The sequence below is a fragment of the Nyctereutes procyonoides genome, unplaced genomic scaffold, assembly GCF_905146905.1.
Source record: "Nyctereutes procyonoides isolate TBG_1078 unplaced genomic scaffold, NYPRO_anot_genome, whole genome shotgun sequence".
NCBI lineage: Eukaryota > Metazoa > Chordata > Mammalia > Carnivora > Canidae > Nyctereutes > Nyctereutes procyonoides.
Window position 1 is genome coordinate 10157426 of NW_026575137.1, and position 23314 is coordinate 10180739.

General features: G+C 38.4%; 1 protein-coding gene across 4 annotated transcripts in view; it reads right to left on the minus strand.

Annotated features, from left to right (window-relative positions):
• Window positions 1-2793: 2793 nt before the first annotated feature.
• The window catches only part of RAD54B (RAD54 homolog B), an 87061-nt gene continuing 66540 nt past the window's right edge, over window positions 2794-23314 (minus strand). For 3 of the 4 annotated variants that reach the window (XM_055303449.1, XM_055303451.1, XM_055303452.1), the window contains 6 exons: window positions 22188-22478; window positions 18165-18340; window positions 8588-8849; window positions 7027-7093; window positions 6625-6825; window positions 2794-3214 (listed from right to left, as the gene is read on the minus strand). In XM_055303449.1, the coding sequence (XP_055159424.1) occupies window positions 2994-3214; window positions 6625-6825; window positions 7027-7093; window positions 8588-8849; window positions 18165-18340; window positions 22188-22478 (1218 nt within the window). In that variant the 3' untranslated portion in view covers window positions 2794-2993. Of the gene's footprint in view, window positions 3215-5443; window positions 6249-6624; window positions 6826-7026; window positions 7094-8587; window positions 8850-18164; window positions 18341-22187; window positions 22479-23314 lie in introns of those variants that run through there. The other variant, XM_055303450.1, reaches the window with a different exon arrangement.

Below are 23314 nucleotides of genomic sequence, written 5' to 3' on the forward strand. Positions count from 1 at the left end.
TCACTGCTACCACTTGGTCTAAATCACCATCACCTCTTGATTATCCACAATGATCTTCTAAGTCATCTCCTTGCTCCCACCCCATGTTCTACCACAAGCAATTCAGACCATGTCTTTCATCAGCTCAAATCCCAGTGGTCTTCCATCTACCTTAGAATAAAAGCTAAAGCTTTCAAGGCCATCTTCATTGCCCCACCAGCATCACCTCTTTGATCTCGTTTCTTCCTAGGCTTCTTAATCTCCCCACAAGAGCCTCTCGCTGCTTCTCAAACTGCCATATGCTCCTTTCATCTCAAGGCCTTTGCAGTTGAGGTTCCTTCTGTCTGGAACATTTTTCCAAGTGAATGTCATGGTTCTTGATCCCTCACTTTTTTCAGGTCTCTGCATAAATTGACCCCATTTAAATAGCAATCCACAGACCCACTTTAATATCTCTCCCTTATTCTACTTATTTTTCTTCACAGCACTTTTCATCGTGTACTATATTACATATGTGTATTGTTCTCTGTGTGCTAGGATGAAAGCACTAGCACAGAGACTGCCTGTTTTACTTATTATTATATGTACAACCCCTAGGACAAAGCCTGAGATGTGCTAGCTACTCAATAAATATGGGGGAGGGGGGGCGCGGTGGGGTCGGGCTGGGTGCCAGCGTGGCTCAATCAGTTAAGTGTCTGCTGTCTGTTCAGGTCATGATTCCAGGGTCCTGGGATCAAGCCCCGTGTCAGGCTCCCTGCTTAGTGGAGAGCCTGCTTCTCCCTCTTTCTCTGCCGCTCTTCTGGTTTATGTTCTCTCCTGCTCTCTCTCTAGCATATAAATAAATAAAATCTTTTAAAAATATTAAATATCTATGGAATGACAAATGAATACAATCCATTAAATCAAAATTAAGGAAGGCAAGAGTTTCAAGAAGGAAGTGTTCGCCAGTATCTAATGTGAAAAAAAAACAAAACAATATAAAGACGAAAACAATTCATTGTATTTTATCAATTAAGAAGTCATTGGGATGGAGGCCCTGAGTGCTGGGGGAGGGAGGCCAATGGCTTTGGGTTGACAGTGATTGGAAGGAAGGAGGAAAGGAAGACATTAAGACGAGAACTCCCTTCTGGCAATGGATAGCAGGGATGATTGCACAACACCGTAAATGTACAAGTGCTAATTCTTTCTGCCACGTCTTATTTTCTAAATGCAGTATAAAGCAAAACTTATACTACTTTCTTAAACTTTCATGTTATCAGCTCATCTAGGTAAATGATTACTCTGCCTGCAAGTATTTACAATTGAATGCCATCAATTACAATTATTAGAATGCTTTTTTTCAGTGATACTCCATGGATAGTGTCTTAAGTCAGCTTCCCTGGAAAACATGCAGAGGCACATCTTCTTGCAGGGAAGCTGTGGGAAGTGCTCTTCAGAGCAACGTCTATAAGGGAGTGTGGGAAGCACACGTGAACAGAGAGAGCAGCTGAACTGCAATGAAGCTGCAACAAAGGCCTCAGCTGAAGAGCTGTGAAGTTGGGCCTTTCCATCCTGCATCAACAAAGCACTGGATGATAGCTGCTCTGGAGAGCGAGCATAACCCTGGGTGAGGGAGCTCTTTTCAGCTAAGGGCTATACTTAGGCAGGGATTTGGCTAGGAGTGGTAGCAGATGGCTAGGGAAATGAATAATGTGGAAATCCGGACAGCATGCTCTAGCATCCAACACAATTTAAGAAAAACAATAAAGTTATCAGTCCCTATCATTGTATTTCTTTAAGGGATCTTTACACCTAAGAATAATTTCATAGTATCAGGAAATCCCTGGGTGGCTCAGTGGTTTGGCGCTTGCCTTTGGCCCAGGGCATGATCCTGGAGACTGGGGATCAAGTCCCACATCGGGCTCCCTGCAGGGAGCCTGCTCCTCCTCTGTCTGTGTCTCTGCCTCTCTCTCTCTATGTGTCTCGGTCTGTCTCTCATGAATAAATAAAATCTTAAAAAAAAAAATTCCATAATATCATAGATATTGGAAGTACCTCATAGATGAGGCCTATAAAAAGGGCCAAGAAACACCATTTTTGCTTACTAGTAGTTGAGTACTTCCTCAATGACAAATTTGGTCCCAGACTACCTGGTCATGGATCCTAGATGTACAACTGCGCAGGTACGGCACTAGAAATCTGAAAACCTCAGATTTGTTGATCTATAAGTCAGTCTTTATTTAAGACCTCAAGGCAATAGTCAGTCTAAAAGAAATTTTCCCAAATGGAAGCAGAAGCTGATTACAGAAGCTCCAGTTGGAGACTAACTCCCTTCACTTTGTAGACTTCAACCTTCTAAAGTTTGTTTTGTAAATTAAAAGTTTCTTTTTAATGTCAAAAATTACTACAGACAACCCTTGACATGATGGTAACCGAAACTTCCCTTATTCGGAGGGCAAACAATGTTTGGTCGACAGAGCTTTATAGACCGCTTGTCAGTACCCCAGGAGTCTGAGGTCTCAGGTTAAGAACCAGTGTTCTGAAGTGTCCCATCGTCCTTCATCTCCTGCCCCAACCCGCTGACCATTCTCCCTCAAACCGCCCTGCAGCAACTATCACACGCAGCATCTTTAGCCTCTGCAGTCCTAGTCTTTCTCCCTTGAGCTGCAGTTGAAACTGATCTCACACATCTATGTCTAATATTCCTACTCAGATTACATCTCCCAAACACAGGGACTAGGTATTTACCTTTTTATATTCCTTATGAAAATTCCTTAATGGGTATTTAATAAAAGTGCATTAATTATGGAATACTAGTAAACAACTGTATGATGATAGAAGTATGTCTTTAATGTTTCAATACTGAAGAACACATACAAAAAAGTAAACAAGTTTTGACTGTGTATCAAAATTAGGATTCATTTTGGAAGAAAATATAATTTACATAATTCTATTAGTTTTCAAAAATTACATTTAATTACTATGTTACCTTTTTTTAAAAGGGGGGCGAGGGAATGTCGTGATGTAATCTTTCCTTATATAATAGCAGTACTTTGGTTGGTTATATTCTGAAAAAAGAATGAGACATTTTCTCTTATTCTTTCAAGAAAAGGATCTGTAAGATTTAAATGATCTCCAGAAAAATGTTTCCACTGCTTCAGCTGTGACATGGAGAGAGGTTTCAGAGAGTTAGACTTCTGGTGATGTGCACCAAGTTGACAATTTCTAGAGACAGGGAATTTTTCCAATGAATCACCTGAAATAAGTAAAACAATGAGAAAATCCTTAGGCTATCCAATACCCTACTATAAACAGTACTTTTTATTTTATTACATAATGAGTTTATATAATTTATTGCATTTTGGTCTCTGACTCAAGGACCTTGTTGATCTAGTGAGAGATAAATTAAGCAAATAACCATCTAAACAGATGTATTACAATCCCACAACCCCTTGTCTAAAACCTTTGGGGCCAGATATGCTTCTAAATTCAGAATATAATTGGAACAATCTGGGATGGCACTCCATAATCAAATTCATTAATATTCTGCAGTAAGTCATATGAATAGTCTTATAAAATGGATTAATGACTCCTGATAAATTCACATCAACTTAGGTAAGGTTTTTGCCACCAAATCAGTTTGTTGCAAATTCATGAAGAAAAAAAAAAAAAACAAATTTTGGTCTTTCAAGATTTCTAGATTTCAAAATTGAAGATGAGGGACTGTGGAGTTGTATTACAAACAGTAGTAAGGGTACGGAATTACGATACAGAGAACTCTGAGCACATATAACAAGAAAGCTGACTTGTTTTTGTTAAGATCTGAAGGATGAGAAGGCAAGAACCAGGTGGGGAAAAGAGTTAAAGCATTCCAGAAGAAGGACCTACACAAAGGCTATGAAAGTGAAGGAAGTCTGGCACAGTCAAGGAACTGACAGGAGCTCAATGCAACTAGAGCCTAGAGAGCAAAGATGAAGAATGATGCAAGAAGTTCAGTAATGCAGGGTGAAGCATGCATTCAAGGGCTGGATAATGCAAAATACTGATTAAATCATGAATGGCAGAGGCTGGTAGTTATTCACTAAATCCGTATCTCTTTTCTCCAGGGCACTTAGTCACATTCCCCAGTCTTCCTTACAGTTAGATGCAACCACTGAATGTGACCTATATGGAATGTGAATAGATATATGCTCTATGTCACTTCTAGGTCAGGCCTAGAAAAATCCCCCACACCACATGGTTTTCTACCTTTTCTCCATTCTCACCTGCTGGCTGACAGCTGCCGGGATCCCAGCAGGGAACTCTAAGGCCCAAGGGGATGGTATAACCCAAAGTGGGAGAAGCCTAGACCATCAAACCACATCATACAAGGCTGTCCACTCTGTTACGATTATGTGCCCTGCTACATGAGAAATATACTTCTATTGTAGGTAGGCCTCTGTGCTTTTTGAGTTTCCTCTTACAGCACTTAACCCAACCCTAACTAAACACTGTAAAGATTTTAGTCTCTATCCTTAAGAGCAATGGAAGCTCTTCAAAGAGATTTTTTTAAACATTTTCCTTATAGGAAATTTCAAATATATATAAAAGGTGGCAAGATAGAAATGGAGAACCTACAGTTTACCATGTACCCCACCTTCAATACCTGTCAAATAATAGCCAATCTTGTTTTATTTAGACTCCGCTTACTCTACTTCCTTATTATAATGAAATAAGTATGTGGCATATATCATTTCAACTGTAAATATCTCACTTTGCATTTCTAAAAGATAAAGATTTCTTTTTAAACTTTATCACACTTTAAATAACTGTCTTTCCTTAATACCTAAATCTTGTCAATGTGCAAAATCATTGAGGTCTTAAGAGATGACAACATTACTTTAAGAATTTGGAGACAGTAGAATATTATCTCCAAAGTACTTACAAAACAAAAGACCTATTGACTAGAATTGTACACCTACCAAAGACAGCATTTGAGAGAGAGGGAAAAAGCAAATACTCTGAAAAATCAAAGATCAAGAGTGAACCACTAGTCGGCCTTTGTTGAAAAAAACAGACATGAAAAGACAGAAGTGAATCAAAAGACGTCATTAATTATATTAGCTATGAAAAAACTAAATGCTCTAGTTAAAACATAAGACTGGAAAAAAGGAAATCCATCTTTATGCTGTTAACAAGAGAAATAACTAAAACATAAGGACACAGACAGACTTAAAACAAGGAAGATACACCAAATACCATAAAGAAAGCCAGCATAATATATAAACTTAAGATAAATGAAAGCAAAAGATATTAGGATAAAGAAATCATATCTATTAATAAAATAGGCCATAATAAAAAAATTCACAAAGAAGATACAAAATATACAAAGCAAATGTTGATTAACAAGTAACTTTGATAAATCCACTGTCACTGTCATATTTTAAGATTTTAACATATTTCTTTCAATAACAGATATAGCTAACAAATCACATTATTAATAGAAAAATGGGCAAATGATATGAACAGATGATTCATATAAAGGAAGGCTCTTAAATACAAGAAAAAAAATGCTCAACTTCACTCGTAATAAGAGGAAAACAAATTAAAACTAGACTAATATATTTTTTTACTATCAGATAGAAAAATTCAAGAATTTGGGGCACCTGGGTGGCTCAATGAAGCGTCTGCCTTAGGCTCACGTCATGATCCCAGCATTGGGCTCCCTGCTCAGCAAGGAGCCTGCTTCTCTCTCTCTCTCTGCCCCTCCTCGCCCTTCCCCTGCTCGTGCTATCTCTTCCCCCTCTCTATCTTAAATAAATAAATAAAATCTTAAGAAAAAAGAACCACATACAAAGTTATGAGATTCAACTTTGAGGAAAATGTACAGCCTTTAATACCCATTGCAGAAAAGAAGGCTGAATAATTATCAAGTTAGGCATTCGGGTTGAAAAATTAAAAAAAGAAGTTTAGGGTAAATACAAGGAAAAATGAAGATAAAATAAGAGCAGTAGTTATTAAAATAGAAAACGCATACAAGAGAGAATCAAATGTTGACTTATATTATAGGTGAAGTCCTCCATGTCAGTCTTGTCCGGTCTACCTTCTTAAACCTTTTCAACACACTTGACCAAGTGACTTCCAAGTACTGGTCACTGCTTCCTCAGGTCCTACCCCCGATCCTGTTCCTATCTGAACAGTGTCAGCTCTGGAGGACTGGCGTTCTCAGCCTCACTGGAGCAGCACTAGGAGTTCGTCAAGTACTGAGGAGTACGGTGGTCCATGCTAACGCCTCGCAAAGTATGACCCCACTGTGAATGGGTTGTACAAAAAATAAACACACAGCAGCATTATTCTGTCAAGTGTATGTTTTTTATGAAATAGAAATAAGGGTTAAAAACACTTCTATAATTTCAAAGCCATCATACCGGTTTTGAAAGATTTTCCTAAACAAGTTAAATTGTTCACAACTAATTCAGAAGAAGCTAAACTGAGAAAACTAGTAAGGTTCTAACTAATATCTTCTCAAACATCCATCTGGCAGGTGCCCTATGACGTGAGGGAAAAGGAAAACTAACAAATGTGAATGGTAAATATTTTGGTTACTCTGTATTCAATGTTTTCAATAGCTAAAGAGAGACAGAGAAATTAACTTTACCATTTTAACACAATTAAGATTTAACTAACCTGTACCATCTTGGTCTCCTGTACATTCACAGTCAAGCAGGTCATGAGTAACACAATGTGAACTTTCATGTAATGTGAACAAATTTTTTAGCTCTTCTACTGAAAACTGGATATGTTCAGATGTCTTGGTTAGGTCAACAACTGCCCCAGAAAGATCTTGCTTACTGATCTGTCTTTGATAAATCTTTTCTTCTATTGTACCTAAAGAAAAAACATTGAATCGATTTCCTTCACATCTTTAAGTTCATTATTTTTGCAGGGTAAAACATGTTTATTAGCATACAAGTTAACAAAATAACAATATTCCTGATATCAAAGCCCAGATTAACAAAAAAAAAAAAAGATCTTTTGATTATTCAAAGAGACAACTTTTTTTTTTTTTTCACACTGAAGGGTTATTACCTGTGGTTAGAAGTCTGTAAATATGTACAGGATTTTTCTGACCATCTCTCCATACTCTAGACATTGCCTATAGGAAATAAAGGAGAATTCAGAGTACAGTGGGAACCAATAACCCTGTCCACATAAGCAATATGTGTTAATACATTTAAGATTAGGAATTCTAGATTTTACTTGCAGCTTCGGCAAACAAAGCCCAGGCATTTTCTACCTCCTATTTTTTTCCTGGGATAAAGAAAGGGGTGGATAAACATTCACTGTAAAATAGCTGCAGGGGTATCACACAACACTGAGAGGATCTATCTGCACCAAATAGGACAGTAAGGACACAAAGAACCAGGTATAGCATGGGCATGGAGGGTTTCTTCCAGTCCAAGGAGCTAATGACTTAATCCTAAGGAATCCCTAGGATATCTAATCAGTTCAGGCTATAGGTAGTTCCTATGGTTTTATAACTTATCAGTGATAGTGTAGAGAGTTGGTGTTCAAACCCCACACCCTCTAAAGTCCTAACCTTCAACCAGTTCCTGGGAGAGAAACTCTAAGCCCTAGTAATACCCTGCCTGGTAAGAGTATCTTAGTTTACCTAAGGCCTTGGGCCACAGAAGATAGTTTTTGTTGACAAGGTGATTTAGGTAGGGGCCTTGGGACCTGTGGAGGGGCTGGGGACTGAGCAGCTTAGGTCATTCACACTGCTACTCCACGCTTATATGGCTAACCTCCAACAAAATCTCAACACATCAAGACTTGAGCGAACCTCTCTGGACGGCAATACTTCAATCTGTGTTGTCACTCATCAATGCTGGCAGAATTAAGTATTGTCTGTACAACCTCAGTGGATAAGGACAACTGAAAGCTTGTGCCTTATCTCTCCTGAAATCCACATGTGCCATTTGCCTTTACTGATTTTAGTCTGTACCAAACTGGGGAGACTAAGCCTGCTGGGGATATGGGGAAGTAATAAACTGTAACTATGAATATAGCTATTTTTCCTGGTTCTCGGAATCCTTCTATAGTAATCACTGAACCTGAGGGTTGTCTTTGGGTCCCCCACCACAGACACCAGATGAGGTGCAAATCCATAGGTAGATCTCAAAGTACGTGAAGATAGACTGTATGCTGAAGAAAACCAAAACCAGCTTCTGAAATATTTCCCCACATAAGCTAATTTAATATCTTTATTTTACCATCCACAAACCCTGATAAAAGTGTCTATAACACTTTGTTGTCTTTCCCTGGTAGTCATGAGCATCCCAAAGGCCCAACTGTGTAGTATAGACTAGGGATACGCAGGCTTGGGTCTGAATCCTGGCTCTGCCTCTGACAGGTTATGTGGCCCAGAACAAGTTTCCATCTCATCTGTAAAACAGGGCTAGTAATACCCACACTTGTAGAACTATGATGAAGATTACATAGACGTAAAGCACTTATAGAATGCCTGATAGAAAGTAAGAGCTCAGTACACAGCAGTTATTATACATCCTCCTCATCCTCATATCCCCAGCAGGCATAGTCTCCTGAGTACACATTCTATAATGTGTATTTAATGCATAAATAGTCATACCTGGATATCAGTGGCTGGATTCCAATCAATGTCATAGAGAATTAAGTGAGATCCTCCAATAAGGTTAAGTCCCACACCACCAGCTTTTGAACTTAACAAAAAAATAAAATCAGAAGAGTATTTACTATTAAAACTATCAACAATTTGCTGTCTTTGGGAGACTGGTGTTTGTCCATCGAGTCTTGTATAAGTATATCTGTGACGCTTGCATACTTCTTGTAGAATATCCAAGGTTTGTGTGTAGTTGGATACCAACACCACCCTGCCAATCAAAAAGAAGAGCCTTTATATACAATTTTAAAGCAGTGTTAGATTTTTTTCACTGAAGGAAAATACTACAGCGGTACTACCAGTGATATTTACAGAACATGCACAATGACCCTGTACGATTAAAATATAGGTTCTCCTTCAAATTCAATTTTTAAATCAATATCTAAGAGACTTCTAGTTTTAACTGGAATAAAGATCTTTTTTCATCTCTCTGAAGTCACTCTAAAAACAGTACAATGAGAAATAGAAATAACTCTACCTTTGATAAAACAAGGAGATACCTACATGTGAAAATAGAGAATAAAGGAATGGCGACTTGCTTAGGGAGTATAGAGAACATAAAACCTAAGTGCCTGAAGGGGGAGATTCTAATAAGAAACAAGAGCAAATTTATTCACATCAGAGAATCCTAAGACACCTCAGAAGGAAGGGGTTTAGACTGCCGCCATTATAAGAGCACTGGTAAACAGAGCCCATACTCTACTCCCATGTAACCAACTGACTATTCTTTCTCAGCTAGTGTGTTTATACTCTGGAGAAAGTAAACCAAAGAAAACTGAGACCAGGGGACTCTAGAAGGCAAGGATATAGTGACAAATCAAAATGAAAGTCTGCATACTGGATAGATCCCAGTTCCCTTCTACTGCCAATTCCCAAAACACCAGTAACCAGGTATCCCTCTCATATCCCATCCCCAAAAAGATAGTACTGAAAGATTCATCTCTGGGATGACTTAAATGACCCCAGAGAAAAGGTCCAGCCAGTTTACTACCTAATTACCCAGTGAAGGCCACCAGTCAACCAGCCCTGCTCAGACAGAGTGTTCAATAAATGTTTTACCGCATCACTTTTAAATATGAATGGACACCAAGGATCACCAACTATTTGTGGTGAGGCTCCAACATGAAAAATAGAAACCAAAGCAAATAAACAGAAAAGAAGATAACCATAAAACAGAGCAATGGAGGAAACAGGAGACATCTTTAAGAAAATAATTAATATCCTCAAGTAAGAGATGCATTCACAAGAAGAGAAGGCAATAAAAAAGAATAATCAAAAATAAGAAAATATCTTAGAAATTTTAAACGACAATCAGAATAAAAATTTAACAGGAAAGTTGAAACATAATAACAAGAGAGTATGCCAGGAAATAGGTGGAGGAAAAAAAAGGCGATGGAGCGCCTGGGTGGCTCAGGTCATGATCACAGGGTCCTGGGATAGAGTCCTGTGTTGGGCTCCCTGCTCAGTGGGGAGACTGCTTCTCCCTCTGCTTCTGCCTGCTGCTCCCCTGGCTTGTGCTTGCTCTGTCAAATAAATAAATAAAATCTTTTTTAAAAAAAGTGATGACCAATAAGAGAGAAAAGATAGAAGAATTAGAGTATCAGTCAATGAGGTTCAGTATCTAACTAACAAAAATTCCAAAGAAAACAAAAGAAATTGTTTTGAAAGAGAGAATATTTCCCAGACATGGGGTCTTCAGACTGAAAGGACCTACTGAAGTTCCCAACCCAATAAATGAAAAAATGATCCAAATTAAGGCACATCAAGATTATAACTCAAAGCATGAGAAATGAAAAAAAAGCAGCTATAGCTTTCACGGAGAAAATACAAGTTACAAGCAAAGGATAAAAATCAGGAAGGCATCACACCTCAACTGGAAAAGCTAGAAGACATGTAAAGTACTTCCTTCAAAGCTCTAGAAGAACACTGTTTCACTTTAGAATTTTAGAACTATGCCAAGTTGTCAGTCAGGACTAAGTTTCAGACAAGCACGAAGTAAAAATGATTTCCCTTCCATCTCCTCTGTCTCAGGAAGCTACTGCAAGATGTGCTCCAGTAAAATGTGAAACCCAGGAAACATAAGGTACAACACAGAAAAGAAAAAAAAAATTCTAGGTGATGGTTAAGCAAAGTCCCAGGATGACAGCTCTGCAGCACAATTTCAGAATGACTGGTTCAAATTGTAGCATGAGGGCAGAGGACAAGAGAGAAGACAAAGAAAATACAAAAGAACTTAGACTCATAGGAAAAAAAGCACTGAAAGGTAATGAAGGTTATATATAGGAAGGCTTTATAATACTTACAAACAATAAAGCAAATGGGGAGAAGTAAAAAGAAAAAAAAGGCAACCAGTAACTCTAAGAGGGCTACTAAAAAGTTGTTCAAGATAGAAAATGCAATCATGGTAACCTATTTGGCTTAGCAGTGAATAACAACTTTGTTATAACAGAAGTATTAAATGCTAATTTAACCAGAAGCTGTGATGTAACTGTCTTGAAAGGATGAAAGGGAGTGGAGGGGACATAAGAGCATTAGATTCTCATGAATCACAAGAGGAAGTCATTAGATAAAATAAAAAATGGATGAGACAAGTAACATCAGCAAGATGGACTAGGAAGTTCCGGGCCCTTTTTACGCCATAGAAACATTAAATGAACAACCAGAAACAGACTGAAATAATTTTATGGGGGCTCTGGAAATCAAAGATGTACAACAACAAATAAATGCCTAATCAAGAAAAAGCCATATTTAAAATATGGTAGGAAATTTCATGGTGTTTTTACCCACCCTTGCCCTACTCCCTCCCCAGTACAGTTTGGTTTGGAAGATGGCAACCAATCCCCTTGTTCCCTTTAGTGAACTGAATCTGCAAAGTCCTAACCTGTCTGCAGGCTACTTGAGGGGTTGGTGTCTACCAGTGTTACCTAACTCAGAGTTCAGATGACCAGAAACAGCTAGGATCTCAGCTAGGGGAAGCCACGGGAAGGGGTGCGGGGTGCAAGAAATCACTGCCTGAGGAATAGAACACGAAAACTAAGGTTTTAGAAGAAACAGGGGTGAGGCTCATACAGAAATTAAGACATTTAAAAGGAAAAAAGAGGAAAACATGACCCATTTAAAGGAACAAAATAAGTCTCCAGACATTGTCCTGGAAGAAACATATGCTTGTGGAAAAAAGACTAAAATAACTCTCCTAAACATGCTCAAAGAGCTAAAAGAAAAAACTGGACAAAGGACTAAAGGAAACTGGGAAAACTATGTATGACAAAACAAGAACATCAACAAAGAGAAATTACTGAAAAAGAACCAAAGAGAAATTCTGAAGCTGAAAATGTGATGTGACAAGAGAGCAGTGACAGCACATGAGCTGGCAATACACTAGGGGAACTGGTGATTGCACTAAGAAACAGGATGCAGAGGGAGAGAAGAACTAGGGTCTGATATTTTATAATGAGCCTTTTAACATCTTGAAAAAGAAAATTTTAAACCATAAAATAATGTAAAAAGTAAAACCAGTATTTATTATAATAGCTGACGTTCAATAATTAAGCAAAAATTAAAAATAAAGTCAAGACTATCTCCTATATATAATTAGCACTAGAAAATAAAAGCAAATTTTAAAGTTTTAATTATAAAGCAAGAAATAAAGCCAATTTTAAAGTTATAATTTTTTAAATTACACTAAGAAGGAAAAGATAATCCAATAATAATTTAGATTTGTATTTCTGTACCAGTTACTTTTTGCTACATAATAACCATCCCAAAGTTCAGTGGCTTAAAACAACAACCATTTACTTTATATTTAGCTCACTAACTGCAGGATTAAAAAGAAAACCCAGACCCAAAATGGCATCACTTAGGTCAAGACCCCAAGTCAGGAACCAAGACTTAATAACTAACGTAACTGCAGTTTCAGTCCCCCAGGAATGTAACCTATAAACCAGTCTACATGGAACTTCCTAGTCAGTAACTAGGAAATTTACTGATAGACCCCTCCACTCCCCTTAGGACAGCAAGCCAGCTCAGATAATCCATTCCTTGCTGATAAATTTCTTTCTTCCCTTCCTGCCTCACTGCCGTTAAAACTTTACTGGGGCCACCTGGGTGGCTCAGTGGTTGAGCGTCAGCCTTCAGCTCAGAGCATGACCCCGGGGTCCTGGGATCGAGTCCCATGTCGGGCTCCCTGCAGGGAGTCTGCTTCTCCCTCTGCCTGTGTCTCTGTGTCTCTGTCTCTCTCTCTGTCTCTCATGAATAAATAATATCTTTAAAAAATAAAACCTTTGTTAGTTAAGCTCAGAAGAGCTCCCCTCTACTTCTTGCTCGATGGTGCTGCCTGATTCATGAATCATTTAATAAAGCCAATTAGATCTTAAAATGTACTTGTTTGAATTTTATTTTTTAACAGTAGGCTGGTGGGGATGCCTGGGTGGCTCAGTCAGTTAAGTGTCTGCCTTTGGCTTAGGTCATGATCCCAGGGTCCTGGGATCAAGCCTCACAGGCTCCCTGCTCAGCAGGAAGCCTGCTTCTCCATCTCTCTCAATCCCTCACATACTCAAATAAATTTCTCTCAAATCACTCTCAAATAAATAAACAGAATCATAAATAAACAAACAAACAAACAGAAGGTTGGCAATTTAGGCTGGGCTCAGCTAGGAGGTTCCTCTGTGGCTGTGACTCACATATCCGCAGTCAACTGCCTGGTCAGTTGGGGACTGGCTGACCTACTCACCAGGCTAGCCAAGGCTTATTCACAGGTACCCAAGGGAGGACAAGCCTCAATGCACAAGTTCTTTGCAAGTCCCTTTTTGTGCCACATTTGCCAACACTGCATGGTCCAATTCAAGTCATGTGGCTGAGCTCAGAGGCACAGTAGGAAGCCACTCAAAATTATCTAGCAAAGGAATGTGGATACATGAAGGAGAACTTAGACCATTTTTGCAATCTACCATAATTCCAATCATTTCCATATTATTTCAATCATTTTTCCTTCCTCTATTACTGTTACAGTCAGCAGTTAGTTAGGCTTTAACAGAATACTTGGAGGTCAGCAAAAGGGGGTGGGGGTCAAGACCTGTTGCGAAGAAAGCTAGTGACCTGTCCTGGCAGCATTCCACAAGCAAAGCCACAAGAAACCAGATCAAACCAGATAGGCCCCAGACACAGAAGGCCCAAGACCCTGACCAGGTAAGGGACAAAAGGTGTAAAACCCTGCTCCCAAAGAAATCCCCTCCCCAAATAAGTACCCCACCCCTCAGATAACAACTGTCAATAAAAGATAGAGATCCAAGCTTCTCCCTTGAGTCCACCCACTCTCCCATTTCCAGAGTGTACTCTCACTTTAAAAATCTCTTCACTTAAACCGCTCGTTCAACCACTGTGTTATGACGAACAAGACCGAGAGCCTCATGTCCCCTGGCGGGCAAGATGGAGGCCTCAGGGCCTGGAGTCTCCCCAGTTCACCCAGGAACACTATAGGGATGAATAACATTATCTAAACAGTCTTTCTGATACAGCTTCACTAGACAAAAAAAAAAAAAAATCCAGCTTAATATTTTCCCCCAATAGGTTCTTACAAGGCTAGATACAGACTGATGTGACAGGTAACTGACTAAGGAATCTCCGACAATCCTCCTTTAGAGGTCTAGAGCACCAACCCCCCCACACACACACAAAGGTACATATCACTTTTGAAACAAGACTGTTCATTTTCTCTTCATTAGACTATCCCATAAAGCAACTGAAATCTGGGTGCAAGGTGCACCCAGCAAAGTCTCCATCCAAGTGATACACGAAGGATGCAGCATAAACCCTGCTTGCCAAGCTGTGAAGCCTAGTGAATGAACGTAACAACCAGGAGGGAAAATAAATGTTTTTAAATTTTGAAGTTTCCTTTTTAAAAATTCCATAAAAGGGACACCTGGTGGACAAGTCAAGAGTTCTCAGCTATGCCTCCACCCAGTTCTAATACACCTTAACCTTAACCTGCACAAAAACACTGTATGTACTAAAAGAGTTCTTCCTGAAGATCTCAAATATAACTGTCTGGTTCAAGTTAGTGGTAATACAGAAGTTACAGTGAAGACAGTAATATTATCCCTGAAACCAAACGGTGTCACTTCTAGCCACGTATCTTTAAAGGCTTAGAATGCTTGTGCATAGGCAGCCCAGCCCTGGAAAGCCTGGCCTCTACATCCAGTTGGCCATATGAAAAAAGGGCCAGACCTCAACACCTAAAAAAACAACCCAATTAGAAAATGGCAGAGAACTTAAATATACATTCTTCCAGTGAAAATACACAAATCGCCAGCAAGTAGGAGAAAAGATGCCCGACAACACTCATCATCGGGGAAAGGCAAATCAAAAGCACAAGGAGATACTATCTCACACCCATTACGATGGCTGTTATCAAAAAACAAAATCACAGTCTTGGTGAGAATGTGGAGAAATTAGAAATCTTGTGCACTGCTGGTGGGAATGTAAAATGGTGTAGTTGCTATGAAAAGTAGTATGGTGGTTCCTCAAAAATTTTAAAAGGAATTTTCAAGTAAGCCAACAGTTCCACTTTTGGGTATACAACCAAAAGAACCAAAAGCAGGGCCTTTTTTTTTTTTTTTAAAGTAGGCTCTATGCCCAGCATGGAGCCCAACATAGGACTGGAACTCACAATCCTGAGATCAAGACCTGAGCTGAGATCAGGAGTCGGATGCTTAACCAAGTGAGCCATCCAAGTGCTCCTGAAACCAGGGTCTTTTTTTTTTTTTGAAAGCAGGGTCTTGAAGACATATTTGCACATCCATGTTCATAGCAGCATTATTTGCAATAGCCAAAAGGTGGAGCAACCCAAGGGCCCATCAACAGATGACTGCATAAACAAAATGTGGAAAATACACACAATGGAATAATATTCAGCCTTAAAAAGGAAAGAAATCTGATACATGCTACAATATGAAGCTCAAGTGCATTAACGTCAGTGAAATAAGCCAGTCACAAAAAAGACAATACACCGTATGATGCCAGTTTTATGAGGACCTCGAGTACTCAAATTCACAGCAACAGAAAGCAGAAGGGTAATTGCCAGGAACTGAGGGGGAGGCAGGAATGGGGAGTTGTTATACACTGGGTACAGCTTCTGTTTTGCAAGATGAAAAGAGTTAGGAAGATTGGTTGTACAACAATGTGAATGAGCCTAGCAACACTGAACAGTGCACTTAGAAATAGTTAAGAGAGTAGATTCATGTAATATGTATTTTACCACAATTTTTAAAAGGGCAGGGGCCAGGAGGATCTCTTCAGATAATGTAAAGCAAAACAAACACCCATCCTATGCTACTGATGGACGTGTTGCTTCTTCTCTCATAGGACAAGATAGGACACAGTTTTACGGACCCACAGTCAAAATTATCCTATCCCAACTCTGCCTCCAAATTATGCTTCTTCTCGTCATTCCTTTCTTCCCACAAGAGGGAAACTTTTCCCTATAGTATCTCAGGGATAAATTTTCACATGTATATTAATACCTTATCTCTTCTCATTTCCTCTAAAACTGTTCACTCATTACTCCTTGTCCAGTAACCATCATCTATCCCCTCCTCCTAAGAAGGAAAAAAGGATCCAGTTTAAAAAAAAAAAATGCAAATAGTTAAGTCTGAGTAAAAGTATACACTCATAAATTCAAACTAGATCACAAAATTTATTTATTTGAGAACAAGTGAGAGAGAGAGAACAGAAGGAGAAAGCATCCTCAAGCAGACTCCTTGCTGAGAGTGGAACCCTACGTGACGCTCTTGAGATCTCAAGACCCTGAGATCATAATCAGAGCTGAAATTAAGAGCCTGCCGCTTAACCAACTGAGTTACCCAGGTGCCCCCACATCTGCACATATATATTACACATGTTCTTTTGTACTTATGAAATATTACCTAATGAAACATTTTAATCAAACTATATTAAACACCTCATAGAAGTGTTCCTTATTTTAATTCCTTCATTGTTATGAAAAATAAACCTAAAAATATGTACAGGTCAAATGATATTATAAATGCTCCAAAGAGGTTATGCAAGATCACTTGACAATTAAATGTAATTACTATTTTACAATATTGTCTCTGTAATTTTGCCTTAATTCACACAGTTTGTGACAAAGATAATTAAGACACAGTCCCTGTACTGTAAGTACTAATATGTGAGAACTAACCTTATAATATAATGTGAGAAGATACAAAGGGAGAGCAGAAGAGGGGCATCTAACTCAATCTGAGGCCAGCAGTTTCTGAAAGGAAGACTCTGAGCTGAGTCTTAATGAAGAGAAGCAGCTGGCCAGGTGAATGAGAAGTGAAGGCCGTGGAGGCATAAGAACCTGTGCCACGTACGAGCAGAGAGTAAGAAGCAGAGCAAAGGACAGGTCCTGCAGGTGGTTTGGTATGACTAGATCGCATGGTAAGCATGAAGGAGAGGTGGGAGACAAAGCCAGAAAATACAGCATAAGCCAGAACATGAAAAGTCTTGCCAAATGTGCTTAAAGATTTCAGAAATTCTTGGAAGACAATTAGGAGTCTTCAAAGGATTTTTAAGGAAGGAGAGTGATATGTTCACATTTGTATTTTAGAAATATAATTTAGGGCAATGCTGATAGTGTAATAAGGTTGAAAGTAAGAGGAAAGTAGTTAATTAGAGACCATCATAACCCAAATCATTAGTTACAAGAGTCAAAACAAAAATCTTGGTACCAGAAAGGAGGTGGGTTCTAAGATTAGGAAATAATGACGCCACCCAGGGACGCCTGGGTGGCTCAGCGGATGAGCACCTGCCTTCAGCTCAGGTCTTGACCCTGGAGTCCTATCGGGCTCCCTGCTTCTTTCTCCCTCTGCCTGTGTCTCTGCTTCTGTGTCTCTCATGAATAAATAAATAAAATCTTTTTAAAAAGAAAAAAAGAGCAACAGAATTTAGTGACCGACAGTGTTCGGTGAGTGAAGGAGAAAAATGAGTCTAGAAGAACTAGAATTTTTGCTGGATTATGGTGTCATTCATCAAGCCAACAAATGATGAAAATGGATCAGGTTGCAATGGCAAATGATGAAGCTGCTGGGGATATCTGCAGCTTAAAGCCTGACATGCCATCAGGAGATTCAGATGCCCGCTATAAGAAAAAAGGACATGGGAAGGAGAGGATAGGGTGGACCAGAGTTATAGACTTGGAATCAATACTGTATGAATGAGAGTTGAAATGAGGGGAGTAGAGATAACCAAGGAAGGTTATTTTCAGCAAGGCGGCAGCCAGAGAGAAACCCAAGAAGGGTCAACATCAGAGAGACAGAAAAGAAGAAGGGTTTCTGAAAGAGATTAAGGAACAAATCCGGTGTTAAAAATCAAAAGACATCTCTGGGTTATTGTGAATATATGTATTTACTTTAGATTTAGTTTTCTTAAATAAAGATCATGATCCCAAAGGAGGAGGAAGAGAGGAAGGATAATCTAAGCCAAAATTCCATGAGCGCTTATACGCAAGTTCATTAAATCGGCCACTTACTTTTCAGTAGGACGAAGTTCATGGATAACTGCTAAGAGCTTCAACAGCACCTGTAGTTTTCCTGATTCTTCCTCCGTAAACATGAGAGGGTTGTAATCAGCAGGGAACACATCTACCAAGCCTTCATACAGACTCTTTTCTTCCTTTCCATCCCAAGTTGAGCTACATTCTTTTTCCTATTCAAAAGGATGACTGTTAACACTGGTTCATGTTTGTTCTGTTAATTAGGAGGAAAAAATGCTAAAATTACGGGGGGGGTTGGGGGGGCAGTGAAGATTAATAGCTACCTGAAAAAAATCAAGCTAAGTACTATGTAAATCTTTATAGGTTACTGATTCGGTCATTTTTGAAAAAGGTAACGTGCACCCTGCTGAGTTCAACACAGAGTGGTTCTGAAGCAGTCTTCTAGCGTCGATCTTCGCCCTAGGGGGCAGCATCACTGCCCACGTATTTGTTCCTTGGGAAGGGGGAGGTGGGGAGCAGCAGAGAAGAGAGAGGAAACCAGCATGCAGTGATACACGTCTGTTCTCTCCCAAACCCTGAGATTTCTCATCACTGAGGTCCCTTCTTCCCTCTTCTCTCCCTTCCCTCTATTACTTTTCTTTCCTGATTTGAGGGCTTCTCACAGCACCTCCCAGGTTATACTCAGAATCAAGCATAACAGTTTACTCAAGCTTATCAACTTCTTCTGCAAGAAGGAACAATGCTGCCCTAAGTTAACAGAGAAATTTATTCTTACTTAAAATATTTTTGTTTAGATTACTAATAGTTTTCAGAATAATTTTATTCCAACGTGATTATCGGCACCTCTGAAGTTCCTCCTCCAAAAGCACCTAGCTGACATGTGAATACTAGAAATTCTAGAAAACTAGAAATACATTCATTAATAACGACATCACTTTTTAGATTAAATTTCTGAGGCTGGCTGGTCTTCTCTCTCTCACACATTTACTGGATTTGTCACTGGTTTTGAAACTTTGTTCAACCTACTCCACCTGCCTGGAATGCGTCCTCATTTTTCTGTCCAATTATCCCAATCCTATAAATACGTAAGGACCCAATGCAAATTCCACCTGATTATTTACAGCCCTTTTTGGAAGGGGGGGTAGCAGACACTGACTCTTAAACTTTATGGTTACAAAGTACATTTCAGCTTTGACCTTATTTAATTGAGAAGTTACCTAAATACTTTATTATACTTATGTTTTCATGCGTGTTGTATTCCCTTTTTAATAATTCCAGGAACAGGGGCGCCTGGGTGGCTCAGTTGGTTAAGCGTCTGACACTGATTTCAGCTTGGGTCATGATCTCAGGGTCCTTGGTCCTGCATCAGGCTCCACACTCAGCAGGGAATCTTCTTGGATTCTCTCTCTTTCTCTCTCTCTCTCTTCTCTCTCTCTCTCTCCCTCTGCCCCTACCTCCCTACTGTTGTGCATGCTCTCTTGGGCTCACTCTCCCCCAAATAAATAAATATTTTTTAAAATAATAATAATTCCAGGAACATCTTAAGGGCACTGCTATATAAGATGCTGGGCACCAAGTATTAATTTTAACTTGAGTTAGTCTCAAAATACAGCAATAGTTGGGTAAAGTCACTTGATTAAAAATACCTGGAACTCTAAGATATTAAAATCACAACTGGGATATACAAGGAGAAAGAGACAGTTGCTGGCTTCTTCAGATTAGGTCTGCTAAAATGCCTACACATTGGAGAGGTCATCAAAGGACCACAGACCCAGGATCTAGTCTACAACTTTTCATGTTCAGAAACTGAATGTGCTTAAGCTCTAGGCAAATGAGCCATACTAATCAAACTGAGAGATTAAGTCAGAACATAAATTTACTGACTTTCAAAGGAGACCTGCCTATATAAACCAACTGGTCTAACGCATTCTAGAAAACCACAAGGAAAGCCAAATCATTAGCAGAAAGTTGTCATGTGAATAGTAAATCAAAATACAAGGGAGATGGTGATCCTACAGCACAAGTTCTCAGCCAGGAACATGTAAGCAAATCTCTTGAGGAATCACGTTTTCCAAATCCTCATATTTGGGTCCTACTCTCAGAGATTTGGAATCAGTCCATATGTGTTAAGGTCTGGACAAGTGTAGTTTTAAAGCTTTCCAGATTATAATGCACAAATTACTATTAGTTTTGGTTACATTTCACTCACATTTCCTGAAAAGAAACCCATTACTATGACTGAACTTAGGAAAATAACCTAGTTTCAACAGGAACATATTTATAAAAACACTGTTTAAAGGTTACTTATACATGTGGCAGGCTCATTTCAGCCATTTTCTATTGATCCTTATTTGCTAAGATGTTAAAGGAAAGACTTAACCAAGTGAGGCTCAAGTTGTAAATTATGTGCCCTTTTTGAAGCTTGTAGTATTCTATGCCTACTACTAGTTAACTGGTGCATTCTGGGCTAAGATAAAGTCTACCTTTTAAGGAAGAATTTTTGGCTTCTATTTTTGCTGGGCATCATGCCCAAAGGGTTGAGTTTTTGTTACTGTGTGTAAAATGTTTCTTAAAAAGTTGACTAATAAATTGTTATAATCCTGCCAGTAAAGAGTTACAGATTTCTCCTATGATAAACTATGTAAATATAACTCATTTAGGATAAACCTGAAGAATTCTGGTTAGAACACTCCATTTTCTAAATATGTAACTAATGACCTCAAGCATAATACAGCATCCACAGGTTTTCTTTTGTCTTGCTTGCAAATTATTATTTTACTGTTTAAAGAAAAAAATAACAACAAAATTGTTCTAATAAAGTGTTAGGAATGAGCTGTGGATAACAGAGTATCAATAGTCGTTATGTAACTTCTTTGGCCAGACATTCTGGATTTGGATAACTCTAAAACAGAAAACTCTCACTATATTCCAAACTGCCTTATGTTTGTTAAATATCCAAATGGTTGGCTCAACTATATAACCATTAAAAATCATATTTGGAGAAGATATCTAAATTGGGGAAGTGTTTACAATTTATTTAGTGAAAAAAGTAGATTTTAAAATAGTAAGCATAACATCATTAAAATTAAGTTTCTCTAGAACAAGGGAAGCCTGGGTGGCTCAATCAGTTAAGCGTCTGCCTTCGGCTCAGGTCGTGATCCCAGGATCCTGGAATCAAGCCCCACATTGGGCTCCCTGCTGAATGGGGAGTTTGTGTCTCCCTCTCCCTCTGCTTCACCCCATTCATACTCTCTCTCTCAAATAAAAAAGTCTTTAAAAAAAAAAAAGTTTCTCTAAAACAAGATTACATATGCATATCTTTGAGCCCCTGTTCCTCACCAAAAAGTGGGGATGGTAATAACAATACTTAATCTACAGAGCTTTGTAAAGAATAAATAAAATAATGCTAGAAAAGTATTTCATGTTTGGTATATGATAAGTGCTTATTAGGTATTGGCTAAGATTATTATTACCAAAATACGGGGGTTTTTTTTCTGGCTAGAAAGTTTTATTTCTTCATAATAAATTCCTAAAAGTATTGCCAGGCCACAAAACATATATGACTTTAAGGCTTGATACACATTGCCAGCTATCTCTCAGTGGTGCCAATTTAAATTCTAACCAGCAGATGACTTCAATTTTCTTCTGATTTTCTGAATTTTATAAACTTCATGCAACATGTATCATGTGTTACTTTTATATGTGAAAAAAATACATTATTTTCCATGGTAAATTTTATATTTGCGCTAAACAAAACTGATTGGCTATATACCTAAAATAGGGAGAGAAACCACAGCAAAGTATTAGACAAGATACCAAAAGACATGGGGCACAGTCTAGAAGGCAGTGCCTCACATCCCTTTGTCCACATCCATATGAATATGGACATGCTCTCAACAGATAAAAGACTGGATAAACTGTACAGATGAAACATATAGGAGAGGCCATAAAGCTTCTGGAAAACCCACAAATGCAACCCCTGGGATTGGTCCTATCTGCCCTCTCAGATACACAGAACCCTTAGCTCATATCCTCGACACAGTCTCATACACTACTTACCTTTATAGAGTTGAACAACAGGCAGGGGTGATTGCACAGTTTTTTAAGAGCTCCTATACATATTAGATGAGGACTATTTCCCAACAACCCTTGAAGGCAGAACCTGACAGCCTGAGAATTCAACAGCTTTCGATAAAGCTCAATCTGCAGAGCTCCTGGTCGGCAAAAGACTACATTCTCTATTTTAGGTGGAAGATATTTATTTATGACTTCTTGGGTTCTTCTAAGAATAAAGAGTCCAGTGAGGCAAGTAAGTTCAACTGCCCTTTTCTCTCCTAACTTCTTTTCTTCCTGTGGAAAAATCACAGACTTAAAAGTGTTTATAAACAAAAAATACTTGCAATTAAAAGGAATGTTAAACATTTTATAATAATAAACCATTTACTGATTATGTCTCTTCAGATTTTCTTTACAGAATAAATGCAGTATGAGTTTGGGATAGAAAAAACAATTACCATCTCTTTAAATGTTCAACATAATCATTTAATTAAATGAAGCCAGTCTCTTAATCCTTGTTTGCAAGCTTATTGGCACCATTAAGAACCATCAGAAATCAACAATCTACAAACTAAATTATTCTAAAAGTAAGCTTTCATGTGAAGACTGTCATGGTACATCATCCTAAAATCATCAACAAAGGACTAATTCAGTAAATTCTTGGAAGCAAATATTTTGACAAGTTATTGATCCTAAAATTAAGCCCAGAAGAAATTAGTGGCGCAAGGCACAGCTAAATTTTTCAAAATCAGTATACATAGTTCATTAGAAATGTTAGTTTCCAATTTGTTTGTTTCCTTTAGTTCATTTCTAAGTTTTTACCACAGTCAAAACTCACAGTATGAGTGAAATACACGTTTAAATTCTCTTTTGAGCATACATAATTTCACAATGAAGCTTAAAATAAAATACCATATGTATATATTCATTTCTATATAAATCATGAAAAATTCTCCTATATTAAAACCACTTTCAACTTTTATTACAAAAGAAATAGGTTTACTGAAGAAAAGTCAGAATAGTTAAGCAAAACAGTTATGCAAAAATAAGAAAATTAAAACCAACTTCAATCCACCAGAAACAACCACTGCTGTCAAGACTTTTAAGTACATCTTCCAAGTCTTGTCTTT